This window comes from Sinocyclocheilus anshuiensis, unplaced genomic scaffold, assembly GCF_001515605.1.
Source record: "Sinocyclocheilus anshuiensis isolate Anshui unplaced genomic scaffold, SAMN03320099.WGS_v1.1 scaffold48, whole genome shotgun sequence".
In the NCBI taxonomy this organism is placed as follows: domain Eukaryota; kingdom Metazoa; phylum Chordata; class Actinopteri; order Cypriniformes; family Cyprinidae; genus Sinocyclocheilus; species Sinocyclocheilus anshuiensis.
In genome coordinates, this window is record NW_015554124.1 from 1,635,013 (window position 1) to 1,649,086 (window position 14,074).

At 35.4% G+C, this 14,074-nt stretch overlaps 2 protein-coding genes across 10 annotated transcripts in view; both read left to right on the forward strand.

Annotated features, from left to right (window-relative positions):
- The window catches only part of LOC107670109 (claudin-19-like), an 8,460-nt gene extending 3,726 nt beyond the window's left edge, over positions 1–4,734 (forward strand). For all 3 annotated transcript variants that reach the window (XM_016462599.1, XM_016462600.1, XM_016462601.1), the window contains exons 3-6: positions 2,858–3,022; positions 3,095–3,176; positions 4,064–4,174; positions 4,274–4,734. In XM_016462599.1, the coding sequence (XP_016318085.1) occupies positions 2,858–3,022; positions 3,095–3,176; positions 4,064–4,174; positions 4,274–4,367 (452 nt within the window). In that variant the 3' untranslated portion in view covers positions 4,368–4,734. The remainder of the gene's footprint in view (positions 1–2,857; positions 3,023–3,094; positions 3,177–4,063; positions 4,175–4,273) is intronic.
- A 1,110-nt stretch (positions 4,735–5,844) lies between these two features.
- LOC107670107 (autophagy-related protein 16-1-like) overlaps positions 5,845–14,074 on the forward strand; it is a 21,026-nt gene continuing 12,796 nt past the window's right edge. For 2 of the 7 annotated variants that reach the window (XM_016462589.1, XM_016462590.1), the window contains exons 1-10: positions 5,845–6,011; positions 7,383–7,494; positions 8,541–8,634; positions 9,291–9,396; positions 10,356–10,429; positions 10,511–10,762; positions 11,184–11,249; positions 12,038–12,124; positions 12,227–12,289; positions 12,590–12,634. In XM_016462589.1, coding sequence (XP_016318075.1) covers positions 5,985–6,011; positions 7,383–7,494; positions 8,541–8,634; positions 9,291–9,396; positions 10,356–10,429; positions 10,511–10,762; positions 11,184–11,249; positions 12,038–12,124; positions 12,227–12,289; positions 12,590–12,634 — 926 coding nt within the window. In that variant the 5' untranslated portion in view covers positions 5,845–5,984. Of the gene's footprint in view, positions 6,143–7,382; positions 7,495–8,540; positions 8,635–9,290; positions 9,397–10,355; positions 10,430–10,510; positions 10,763–11,183; positions 11,250–12,037; positions 12,125–12,226; positions 12,290–12,589; positions 12,635–14,074 lie in introns of all 7 variants that reach the window. The other 5 variants (XM_016462593.1, XM_016462594.1, XM_016462591.1 and 2 more) reach the window with 4 other exon arrangements.

Here is a 14,074-nt window from a genome sequence, read left to right on the forward strand (position 1 = left end):
TCTGTCCAGTCTGCTCGTTTTATTGCGTTTAACCACAGCTGTCGTTGGTTTTTTGTCTGGCAATGCGATCAAATGTCTAATTAGAGGCTGTATTACGTCGATTCTGGCACCCAACATCACAACAAGATGATATTTTAAGCTCCTTATGTAGACGAATCTGCGCTGGTTTGAATGGGCCGCCTCCAGTTTCCCCTTTGTTTTGCTGCCTCCAGCTAGCGCTGTGACGTCGCTGACCCTAGTTACCTGTGGTTGGCCTGGTCGTGCGTCATTCAGAAAACAACAGGCCAATCAGAAGAGAGGCTCATGAATATTAATTAGACAGACCAAAATTGACCTGTTCTCAGCAGAGCTCCTGAGAGAGGAGCTGTAAAAATATATTGAGATGGTTTTTGGTACTTATACCGCAAATATATATTCTTAAGGACATCAAGACTTAAAATAAAACTCCAGAAAGGTGTAAAATATGGGACCTTTAAACGTTTAGGCAAGACTTTAAGCCATCATTCAAAGTTCATCTTGATAAACTCTAGTTAAAACTGACCCTTGTTTCAGCTCTGCTTTATATCAAATGTGTTCAGGCACACACAAAATCTAGTTCATTTAGAATCAGACGGTGACTGTTTATTTAGTTTGACGTTCTCATTCTTAAAGCCACATGCACCTCGACCCCAGTTTGACCTCATTAAAGGTCAAGGGTTTTAGAGGCTGTTTTGGAGGTCAAATTCAAACGTTTCTCTATTGAGTCACATGTCTCTTCCTGTATTGACTTCCACGGTGTTCTCTAGTGAACGCCATACAGGAGGGACCAGAGTTTATGGTTTTATGACTCTTATAACACACTGACACAGTCAAACACAGTCCCATCCTGGTACGGCGCTCAGGTCGGTGTGAAGTCTGTTGTGGATTCTTTAGTTTAGTGGATACTGTGTGGATTTGAGCCGTGTTAGTTGATCATGTCGACGGGAGTTCAGCTGCTGGGGTTCTTGATGTGTTTGGGAGGCTGGCTGCTCTCCTTCGTGTCGTTGTTGAATGATTCGTGGCGCACATCGACGTTTGCGGATCAGGTGATCACGTCTGTGTGGTACTATGTGAACCTGTGGCAGTCGTGTGCCGAGGGAAGCACCGGCGTCAGAAACTGCAAGCAGTTTGAGTCCATGCTGTCTCTGTCTGGTAACTCACACTAACTAGAGTTTGTGCGGTTCATTTTGAATAGGAAAAATGGATTGAGGGGATAAGTGCTCGTGTGATTTGTCAGTTTCAACATCGTTGGCAATTTTTAACAAACTTACAATGAAAAAAATTATATTTAAAATGATTATTTACAAATATGTGACACTGCCTGTGAAAACCCAGCTAAAGTAATTTTTTTGTCATCCAAATCATCCTTTATACAACATTCTGTGAAAATATAACCTTTATATCTTTAATATTGACTGAGTAAGGCCACGTCAAAGATTGAAATCATAGTGAAATTAATGGTTGAAATCAAACTTTGATGCTTGTTATCTCATAATTAGATTTTGAGACTTTAGCCTGGATTTCACAGAGAGGGTCACATATCATCATGGCAAAAATATTTAATTTTGTAAAATTTATCTTAAATTAAAAAATAAAATAAAAATTAAGAATAGGCTTCATTTCGTGCACTATACAATTTTGTATTTCTTTAGCTTTTGATATTTACTGTAGGACTGTATCATTACCATGTTACTTGAATTCATCTTTCATTAGTTTTGGGTCAGATTTTTTATATTTTTGTGTCACCAAAATACAGTAAAAATAGTGAAATATTATTATAATTTAAAACAGCTGTTATCTATGTGTATATATTGTAAAATGTAATTTATTTCTGTGATCAAAGCTGTATTTTCAGCATCATTACGCCAAGTCTTCAGTGTCACATGATCTTCAGAAATAATTTTAAGATGCTGATTTGCTGCTCAAGAAACATTTCTGATTATTATCAATGCTGAACACAGTTCATATTTTAGTGGAAACTGTGATACATTTTATTTTTGAGGATTCTTTGATGAATAGAAAGTTCAAAAGAACAGCATTTATTTGAAATAGAAATCATTTGTCATATTATAAATGTCTTTACTGTCACTTCTAAGCAATTTAATGCGTCCTTAATGAATAAAAGTATTATTTCTGACCCCAAACTTTTGAATGAAAGTGTGCTTCAAAATTGAAGAAAAGTGTAAGCAATTATATTTTGCATTTTTGACATTATTTTCAACACAATTAAAAAAAAAAACTTTTTAAATCAGAATAAATGAAATGCAGTTCAATAATGACAATTAAATACTTAGTTTAATATAATTAATTTAAATTAAAAAAAGCAATGTCAGAATTAAAATAATCACAATGGTCTCAAGAACAGGCTTTACTTTCATGCAAAATATAATTAATTAATTATAAATTATATATATATTTTTTTGCTTTTGGGGTGAAATATGACCTGGACTTAATAGTATGGTACTTTGATATTAATTTTGCATTCTCAGAAAAAAGGTACAAAAAGCTAAAGGGTATGCTTTTGTACCTTATTTTCCTCTAAATGGTACATATTTGTACCTTAATGGGTACATTTGTATTTTAAAAGTACATATTAGTACCTCAAGTGTGCTTATTAGTACCTTTTAAAAGCAGTTTTTATCTTTTTTATGAGAGAATACCATGCTATTGCCTTAATGTTCAAATATCATATGCATGTACAACAAACTTTATTACTACCATAATTGATACTCCCATGGTGCATGCACTCTTAGTCATTTGTATGTTTGCAGGTTAATTACTGAAGCATATGGAATGTGTTTCTGATGTAATTGCTGTGTGTGTGTGTGTGTGTTTGTAGGATACATCCAGGCCTGTCGAGCTCTGATGATAATCGCTCTCATTCTGGGTCTGCTGGCTGTCATTCTAGCTGCGATGGGACTCAAGTGCACTAAACTGGGCAGCACATCTGAGGAGTCGAAGGGCAAGATCAGCCTCACAGCCGGAGTCATGTTCATCCTGTCGGGTCAGTATAATAACACACACTCTGACTGAATGATCAAACATATTCACATGTTCTGCCTGTTCTCTCTCTCAGGTCTGTGTGTTATGGTAGCTGTGTCGTGGTACGCCGCTCGAGTCGTTCAGGAGTTTAATAATCCTTTTTACGGAGGAACAAAGTGAGTAAAAGATGAAATAATAGATTTAACCCTGTAAAGTCTGACATATAATAACAGTATAAAAATGGTTTTGAAGTTGAAGAGTTTATTGAACCTTCAGACAAAATATTTAAAAAGAGTGTGCGTATGTGTTTCTGATGACTATCATATTTGATCCATCAGGCTTTTATGGCTCATATAGTCTGATATAGTGAGAAAACAGCTCAGCTTTATTCAGTTTTGGTGCAGATGCTGATTTATATGATGCTTGTAATGTAAATCAATGAGATCTTTATAACAGTATAGCAGATACTTACATAAAATGATCTAAATATCATTGGTCACTCTATATCTTCAATAACATGTCTTAGTAAAATTAGATTGAAATAATCCAAACATATAATGCGATGCAATCCAATGCTGATTGAGAGATGAAGAAATAACCGCTCCTCAGAAGATGTGAGATGTTCTGGAGGCTTGTGAAGATCATTCCTCCGCTGAGGAACAGTGAAAGTAAAGCTTCTGGAAACAAACGCTCCTCAAAAGATCCTGAAGATCAGATTTGAGACTCTAAAAAATGATTGATGGAGAATCAAGTAAAGCTGAGCTGCTTCAGTCCAGAAAGTGTTCATCTGGAGATATGACTGCAGTTATTCTGACGTTTACTTGATAAAAATCAGTCAAGATTTGACAGCAGAAAGACACGTGAAGTACAATTACACTAAAAGAGCTTTTACGTGATAAAAAAACTCAGAAGGCATGGAGTTGATTGTGTCAAACAGCAAAGTTTGATCATTTACAGGCCTTGGATGAATATGATTTAGAAGGTTTTATAGGGTTAAAACACACTTTTGGGCTTGGATTATCTTGTAAATGCCAATAAACACGCTCACATGCGGATGTTTCAGGTATGAACTGGGCGCCGGTCTGTATCTGGGATGGGCAGCTGCAGCTCTGGCTATATTGGGCGGAGGAATCCTCTGCACTTCCTTCAAGAGTTCTAGACCTGCCAAAACACGGTGAGTCTCTTACCAGAGATGGATCACAGCTCTGAAACTCATCTGTGATGAACACAACAACAACGAGTCATGACTTTCTTTATTCTCTCTCTTTCTCAGGGGTCACGACTATAACTACAGCTCTTCACAGCCGCAGAAGATCTACAGATCAGCGCCGGCGTCAGAAAACAGCACCTCTAAAGCTTATGTCTGAGCCTCTCATTTTAGCTTTCATTTTTTTGTACATGGAAATGTGTATTTTTTAGTACTTGCATTTTAGAAGTCGAACAAATTGAGCTTATTTCATTGACTGAATGTGCACGATTCATCAGCGTTGATTTCGTAATGAGTTCATTATTTCATAATCTTGCATTAAAAATGTATATAACTTTCTCAGCTTATATGAAAAGACTTCAGTTTTCAAGTTTCAACCAGCTGATCTATAATTCACTGCATGTAAAATATCAGCTTTGACTCGATTCTGGTACGAAACACTCACTTTACGGTGGAGTTATTATAGTGAACTAAAACTAAAGCCAAGATCTTTGAAAAAACTGAAATAAAATATTTTGCCTGTAACTTATTTTATTTCAGCTAGTTGCCAAGGCAATATTTCTCATTTTCATTTAGTTTATCTTGATGTACTTAACTAAAACTAAAACGGAAATAAAAAGGTATAAAAACTATAGAAACTAATACAAATGACAAAAAGACACAACAAAATTACTAAAACTTTAACTAAAATTTTAACTAATTCAAAATATGAATAAAAACTGTAACAGTATCTTAATAATATTGCTTTACACCATCACATCAATTCTGTATGTCATGTAAATTTTCATGCTATGGATCAATTTAGTATGTTATATAAATGTTACATGGTCTGTTCTGGTGTTTTGAAAAGCTCATTGTTTTCTGAAATTGCTAGTATGTGTGTTTTGTCATTGTTTCTGTGAATAAAGCAATTCTGTGACGTTTTTGCAATCGTGCAAAGTTTTTTTTCATGTTTTACTGCAGTTATCAGCCAAATCCCAGAGATTTCTTTCATTTTCAGTTTTATTGAAAACAGTGTGTAAAGCGTGTGCTTGATTCCTTTGACAACAACCTGTTAAAATAATTGACTTTGTCCCTTCGGCTGGATTGAATTGGATATGACAATAAAGTTTCATAAAACAATACATTTCTAAACCTTATCTTGATATTTCTTGAAAATGCAAACATATCAGGCAATAAAAAACAGATGATAAATCTATTATTTTAACCAAAATGCAAAATGGGAACAGCATTTGTGACTGTTTGAAATATTAACCTTATGACTTATATAAAGAAATGTATATAAAACGCTTCCAAATAGCCTAATTATAATTTGCTCACCATATTATCCTGAAAATACTACTTATATACATTTTTTGTTGTTGTTTTTAAGAGTTTTTTTTTTAACAAACGTATTCAAATAACTGATATAATGTTCTTGCTTATGGATTGTGATACAGGATTATTAGAGATTGAAAATAGGCCTACAGTTCAGTTTGTTTTTTTTTCAAATATTTTTTATAGAACTCTATGTTTTGTAACTCTATTTTCCAGTTGAAATCTCAATACATAAATCTTTAAAGCTAAAAAATATCATTGATTTTTTTAATTAACTAAATGTTATATTTTATCATGGTTACCCTCTCTATATTATGTATTTGTTCTTTTCATTTTTCATTTTTTAAATTCATGAGTCATGCAGGCTTTTTGTTTTTGAAGGGAAAACGTGGGAAGCACGCGGTCGTGACGTAAATCTCCCGCGACGGCGCAGCAGGAAACAGACGTCTGTTGAGCCAAAATGGCGTCCGTGATCCTTCAGTCTGGAGTGGGTTAGCATGAAACCTGTTCGATTAAACCTATTATGACACGGTTCGGCTGTTATTATTCGGATTGATCTTTTTTTTTCATTAAGAAGAGTCCGTCTAAACTAGCGGAGACGCGTCTAGATGCTGTGAGGTAAAGTAAACCTGCTGTTTATCGAAAGTGAAAGTCAAGTGCAGCGATTAGCCGGTGCAGATCTGATAAGTCGCAGTAAAATAAGTAAAAACCGCAACAACAACCGATTATTTATTAATAACGGCACTGTTTATAATCAGATTACACATTGTGCTGTTTATTTAATGCGTTCTTGTTAGTAACTGTCACAAACGATCAGTTTGATCTGCTCACATCACATCTGTCTGAGATCTGGCAGGTTTTTTGGCCGAATTATTGTTTATATGTAACATTTAACCTGTTTGAAACATGTTTTATGTGTCATCAGTCTTAAATGTCTTTGATTGGTTTATTTCCACCCTGCAGCTGGAATGACAAAGCATATCTCATAATATGATTCATGTAAACCCTGTGTTATTGATTATTATTGATTGACACTAATATCTGATCAATCACGTGTGATAAATTCATTCTGCTCTGAAGGCAGATCATTAATACAAATGTGCATTAAAATATACAAATATGTAATTTGAATGTGCATTAGTGATCTGTCAGGTATTAATAAAAGTAGCCTGGTTTTTCCATATAGTTTACAGTAATTATCTAGGAGCAGTGCGTTTCATTAATTTCATTTAAAAAATGTCGTTTTCTTGTGTTTGATCTTGAGTCACTTCCTCCTGTGTTGAGGAGAGATGTTCCTCTTTTCCCCGTGGCCTGAACGTGCCCTGAATTAAGAAAACACTCTACTCTTGGTTAATTGTATTTGCTTTGCAACCCTCTACATTGCGCGTAAATCACTCGCATATGCGACTAAATCTTACTCTGGGCGACTAAATGATGTCTAATATTAGCCACTGGCTAATAAATTCTCAGAGTTTACTCTCCAGTGTGTGAGTTGGAGGCTAAGTATTAAGTTTAGCTCAGATATATTTTCACTCACAGAACACTCTCTGACTGAGCGCTTCAGAGTTTCACTCTCCGTCAAGCGATCTGTGCTGTTTTTCAGTTCATCTCAATGGATGTGCAACGCACCTGTATTTAACGTACCGTAAACTATTTATCAGTCTGGCGAGTAAACAAAAAAATTTACTAGCCAATGGGGATTCATTTGCCAAGGTGTTCCTAGAGGGCTGCTTTGGGAAACAGGTTCACTGGATTATTAACCGTGTCAATACAGTTAACTCTGTGTGTGTGTGTGTGTGTGTGTGTGTGTGTGTGTGTGTGTGTGTGTGTGTGTGTGTCTGTGTGTGTGTGTGTGCAGGAGGAGATGGCGGGCCGTAGAGTCGAGTGTTTGTGGAAACGTCATGTTGTCGAGCAGCTGAAGCAGAGAGACAGAGTTCAGCGTCAGGCCTTCGAGGAAATCATACACCAGTGTAAGACACATGCACGTTTATTTAGTTATTTGTTTGTTTTCTTTGTTTTTTTTCTTTGTTTAATTAGTTGGTTATGCTGCGTTCAAGTCCTCATGGGAAGTTCGTACTTACGAGTTGACAAGTCGTAATAACGACGTCAGGTGCGTTCAAGTCACTTTGGTCTGAACAAGATGACGATTTAACTTTCCTACATAAAATTCAAAGATTTTTTTAACTCTAGTACATCTGCAAAATGAGGATTGTGTTTTGTGATTTTTCTGTTTTTATTCAATTTATGAAGGCGATAAACTGAATCATTATATATTCTATATATTTATATATAATTATACAATAATATAATATTTTGTATATGTAACTTATATAGATTTAATTTTACATTGCAAAAAATGTATCATTTCATTTCAACAAATTTACCGTCAATACAGACGCTGCTATAGTCTTTGGCTGCGTCCATTGCATCCCACACGATTTTTCGCTGACACGCCCCCAACTCGGAAACTCGGTGCTTAAAGAAAATTTCGAGTTTCCCACTCGTAACAACGACTTTGTGGTGGCGTTCATGTGCGTGCAGCTCGTAAATACGATCTATCCGACATGACTTGAACGCACCATTATTGTTGTGTGAGATGGGATTAATTATTAGTAGTAGTAGTAATAGTAAATGGTTTTATTTTGTTGTTATATTATTTTAGTTTATTGAGATTGTTTTCTGCTTCATTATGGTAAATCTGAGGTCATTCTTTTAAAGATGAACAAAATCTGAAAGAATATTGGATTTAATTTATTTGGATCAAAAATCTAATTTTTTACTGTTAAATATTTAAATAATTTAATATTCCAAAACATTAATGCAATTAAATATTTGTGGACATACTGTGAATGTATGACATAAATGTTTGTTTTATAGTCTTCCACCAATATGTGTTTTCTGATGACCTAAACGAAAAATAACAAATATATATATATATATATATATATATATATAATATAATGTCTTGTCTGATATTATTTCAATACACAATTCCTCTATTTCTCTTTGTCTCCAGATAACCGGTTGTTGGAGAAGTCTGATCTTCAGGTTGTTTTTTCTGAACGTCTCCAGACCGAGAAATATGAGCAACAGAACAGACACGACCTCAGGTGCTCATGGGAAAACTTTCTCCATCAGTTCTGACTCAAACCACGTAATATAGAGCTCTGTGCCTGAAATATTGAGTTTAGTGACATCTTTTCTAATCCGTTTTAACATTAAAGGTGGGGTAAGTGATTTTTCAAAAACGCTTTAGAAAAGTGATTCGGGCCGAATAGCAAAACAAACTTGTAGCCAATCAGCAGTAAGGGGCGTGTCTACTCATGATGTGGAGGAGAGAGCATTCAGTCTGAGCCGAGCGACAGAAAGATAGAGATGGCGGATAAAAACAAAAGAGGAAAACGTCTGCGGAACAAAAAAATGCTTCAGGCAAGAAGTAGGACCCGTGTAAATATCGGATCAGCTTTCCAGCGCTGGAGAGAACTCAAGGAGCGGAAGGCCTGCGATCGGACGCCGAGGTTGCTTTGTTTCTTCTCGATAGGTGAGTAACACAGTGTCTGCGCCGCAACAGCTAAAGTCTGTCTAGTACACTGGACTGTTTGTTTTGGTGATTTCAAATGTCAACATGTCTACCAGAAATCACTTACCCCACCTTTAAAGAGAGGAGATAACGTGTCGAGAGAAGAGCATTACGTGAAGAGGAAACCAATTATGAATTATGGCATCATGAATACAAGAAAGTAAAATGATCTGTGTGTGTGTTTAGTCCGGGCGTCGAGGGCGGTCGCATTGAGTCCCTGCAGCAAGAAATGGCTCAGATGAGAATTAAACATCAAGAGGAGCTGACGGAGCTGCACAAGAAACGAGGAGAGGTGAACATAAACCCTCACTGTTACCACAGCGCTTACACACATTTACATCACAGTGCCTACATTTACATATCAGCCTTTTCAGAATTCAGAAGCTCGACCCTTCCAAGTCATTCCACAAGTTTTACATTCATGAGAGAGTTCAGATAAACTTCAAAAGCAATAATAGCATTAGAATCAGTTCTAACTGGTCATTTCATTAAATCAAGATTTAATTATTCATCACTCAGAAATGTCCTTTTTTGTATATTTAATTGTTTTTGTAAAAGCAGATTTAGGTAAGCATTGCTGTGTATTATATGTATATAAATGAAAATGATTCAGATTATTCTTGTATTTTTATTTTAAAAACAAATCTGTGTTATTATGATTTACAAAAACCAGAAGCATAAAAAACACTTAAAATAAAATAAACTTTAACTAAATAAAATTTAGATTTTTGTTTTCGTATGGTTTACCTTGAAGTACTAAAATAAATAAATATATAGGCATATTTTTGAAAACACTAATAAAATGACAAATACATGACAAAATTGCTAAGACTTTAACCAGAATTAATGTGAAAACAAAATGTTTAAAATATTTTCAAAAACTATTAACTGTAAAAGCAATTGACAACTGTTATTTTAGTATTATTTATATGCTATTATAATATACATTAATGTCTTTAATTAGGTTTAATTTTAATTGTAGTTTATTTTTCAAAAATTCAGTTTTCTGTGCTTTTGTCATTATTACTAGTTTTTGTTTTTAATATTTGTATTTAGCTTTATTCGTCTTTATTTAAAACAAAAACTAATAAAAATGACAAAAAAACACAAAATTACTCAAACGTTAACTCAAATTAAATTGAAAACAGAAAATATAAAAATAAAATTTAATTCAAAATATGAACATAATATGAATAATGTTGGTGGGAAAACATGCCAATGAAAATCTCTTCTCTTTATGTGTTTTTGCAGTTGGCCCAGAGCGTGATTGAACTAAACAACCAGATTCAGCAGAAAGACAAAGAGATCCAGAGTAATGAAGCCAAGTGAGTTCAGTGTGTGTATGTGCTTTATGTATGCGGTTTATGTCCGAAGTATGTGAATATTTCATGTGTGTGTTTGGTCAGGATGTTAGAGTATCAGCAGCAGATCTCTCATCTGGAAGGAGAGTGTCACGAGCTGCGCAACTCTCTGGCCGATCTGGAACGAGCCAATCAGACGCTGCGAGACGAGTACGATGCCCTGCAGATCACGTTCAGTGCCCTGGAGGAGAAACTACGGAAAACCACAGAGGACAATCAGGAGCTGGTGACACGCTGGATGGCCGAGAAAGCGCAGGAGGCCAACAAACTCAACGCTGAGAACGAGAAGGACTCCAGGTCAGAAACACACTCTGTTTAACTCACGTTTTTACCTAAAATCTTGATAGTGGACTGTTTGTGTCAATAAAATACCCTTTCTTTTGCACAAGCTTTAACTTTAAAACAATCAAAGTTCGTCATGTTTGTAAACGACCCATATATGGGAGTCATTAACGGCTCATATGTGTGTGAGCCTAACACTTGCTGATTAATTATCAGTCGTTAAGGCTCGTTTAAAAACAATGGAAATGCATGATTGGCCGCCACCCATCACTTTCTGACCATCTATGCTGAAAAAAGGCACTCGTTTCCTGACCCTCCATGCAGAAATGAGCGCATTATAATTCTTCTCCTGATTGGTTGTTTGAAACAGGCTGGGAGGTTCATTAGAGGTTAAGTGAGTGTGTAAACTGTGTTTAACTCATTGATGTCATCGTAGGCGCAGACAGGCGAAGCTTCAGAAGGAATTGGCGGACGCAGCGAAGGAACCTCTTCCCATAGAGCCGTAAGTTTGTGTTTAGAAGCATTTCTTCTGGGTTCAGCGAGTTCGTTTGAGGTTTTAGACAACGTAGGTTGTTAAATTCAAGGTCTGTCGTTGGAAAACCTGCAGCTATCAGGCAATTTTAACATTTTGATTTACAATGATGGAAATTTCTGTTGTAAAAGTACAGTGTTGTTTATATACTGTTCAGTTTTAGTTGTTTGTTTTTCCTTTTTAAAATATTTCAGATTGGCTTTTAGCTGTATAATTCTTTTTTATTTCAGTTTTAATTTTAGTACTTTTAAGTTAGTTTACAAAGCAGCATTTCTAATTTTCATTTCAGTTTAAGCTTTTGAAATTTGATCACTTTTATTTGTTTTTGGCTTATTTTTAATTAGCTAGTACCTATATATTTCTTAATTTTTTTACATTTTTAGCACATTTTCATTTTCAGTACTTAAACTTATTTATTAAACTATTAGATTTATTTAGACTAATATTAGATTAAATATCAATCTAATATTTTTTTTCAATTATCAATTTCTATTAACAATAACAGGTCCAGTAGTAAAAAACTGGCATAGGTATTATCGTTCCCACTAATATTTTTTCATTTGATTTGATGGGGGTTAGCTTTTACTTTTTATGAGGGCATATTGTAAATGTATCATCCTTTTATGTCTAATTATTTAATGTCTTCTAAATTTAAGATAATTTCGTTTAATTTAAGCCCTGGTTAGTTTCTACAACTGTTTGGAATCATGTTAAAATATTCTGAAATCTCACTGGCTGCTGTTTTCTGGTTGGTTTAGAGATGATGACATCGAAGTTCTCACAGAGGATGCTGGGAAGGGAACGGGTGAGACGTCACCGAGCAGACAGATCAGTCGCACACTCAGGTAAACACTCAGAGTTACAGACCTCACCACACATGCTCTTTACTGAATGCAGTCGCTAACTGTGTGTGTGTGTGTGTGTGTGTGTGTGTGTGTGTTTCTCAGCAGACGAGTGTCTCAGCCACCTCCTCCTGCTGGGCTGCTGGATTCCATCTCTAATATCTTTGGGTACGTCTCAGTCTGTGTGTATGGACGTAAATGTTTCTTTTCTTCTTCATTTTGTACACAACTTGTCTAGAACATCTCCAGGTCATATTTAAGCTCAAAATCTTAAGAGAACTCATCGCTAAATGATGCAAAACATCTTCATGATCCTAAAATTTGTAAAAAAAAAAAAAATTCTTATTTTGGCCTGGGCATGTTTTTGTATCTCTCTTGTGTTTGTGTGTGAATGTTGTGTGTTTGGTTGTCTCATTCAACTGTGTGTGTGTGTGTGTGTCTCATTCTACACTCTCTCTGTGTCTGCAGCTTGTCTGATTCTGTCCAACCTGGTTTCGTCCCATCTGACTCCAGGTGATGCACACTGTAGTGTCAGGATTTGTGTATGAAAGTGACACTGTGCTGATGTGAAGTGAACCCAGAAGCATGCTAACAGAATTATATTTCAGAAGGGCTGTAAAAAGAAAAAAAAAAAAAGGATTGTGGGCAGGGGCATAGCCAGAACTTTTTTTTTTTTCAGGGGTGTCCAGGTAAGACCCAGCGATTTCTGTAGGGTGAAAGAACCTTTATAATCAATAAAAAGCTGTCACTTATCTCAATTCATCACGAGGTTTACGGTCAATCACAAAAGCCGACATTGCACAGCTAAGCATAGACAAATATCCCGCTACGTTATGTACGGAAGTCGGATTGCTTGCGTAGGCCATTGAATGGATAAAATATAGAAATCCTGAATGGGAAGAAAACTCGCGTTAGTTTTTGCCCCACTCACCCCACCTGTGAGAGAGCGTGTATAACCGTGAAATATGTTAATTTTGTTGCGCTAAACCTTGTTTGTAAACATGTTTGATCTTTGAGCTTGAGTCTTGCTCTGTGTTTTTGTCTGTGCTCGTAAAGCTGCTTCGCTAAGCGCGCTCTTGCAGTGTTACCATGTCCACTTATATGCATCTTTGAGCTTATTTGCTTCAAATTAAGAGGTGAAGTGACAACTTGGTTCATTTAGAGGGTGCATGTGGCCTTTGTGCCAGTGTCGTATATTTGAGCGGAGAAAAGTCATGTTAATGCAGTCAAAATGCTTGCGCAGCAGGGGTGGCCAAGCTTTAATTATGGCCACCACGTAGCTACGCACCTGATTGTGGGTAACTACTCTGAACGCTTCCTGTTTCTCGTATGTGTGCGTAATTTCCTGCAGGATGCTACTCTCTTTTCGGATATTTTTGTGATAATTGCAGGCTGACTGTTGCTCTGTGTGTAGTTGTGTGTGAGTTTGGCTGGCTGGGTGATTTGCCAGTTGAAACGGTGATCTGGTATGCATTGCTATGTTTGTTATATTGGTTTTGCAGTCACTAATTGAGTGAATTACATTAGGACACTTCAGTAATTATATGTAGTAAATTATAAGGCTTTCAGTGTGACATCTTAAGCTAAAAAATGAGCTTTACAATCAATGCAAACATGAAGAAGAGACAAGCCCTTTTTTGTTTTTAATAAAACATGCATATATTTGCATATTAAAAACAAATTGTAAACCGCAAGTATTATTTCTATATATATATATATATATATATATTATATTATATTATATTGCTTTTTACACGAGTTGTCCATTTTTTGTCTTTTACATTTGTTGTTAAATCACATTTTAAAAATAGTTTTTGCATGTATTTATGCATTAATTCATTAATATTGTTAATACATTAAAAATATATGTAGTTATGCCTTTTTACTCAATTGCAGTTTACTTTTTAATTGAGTTTTTTTTTTTTTTTTTTTTTTTTTTTTAAAGCAATTTCT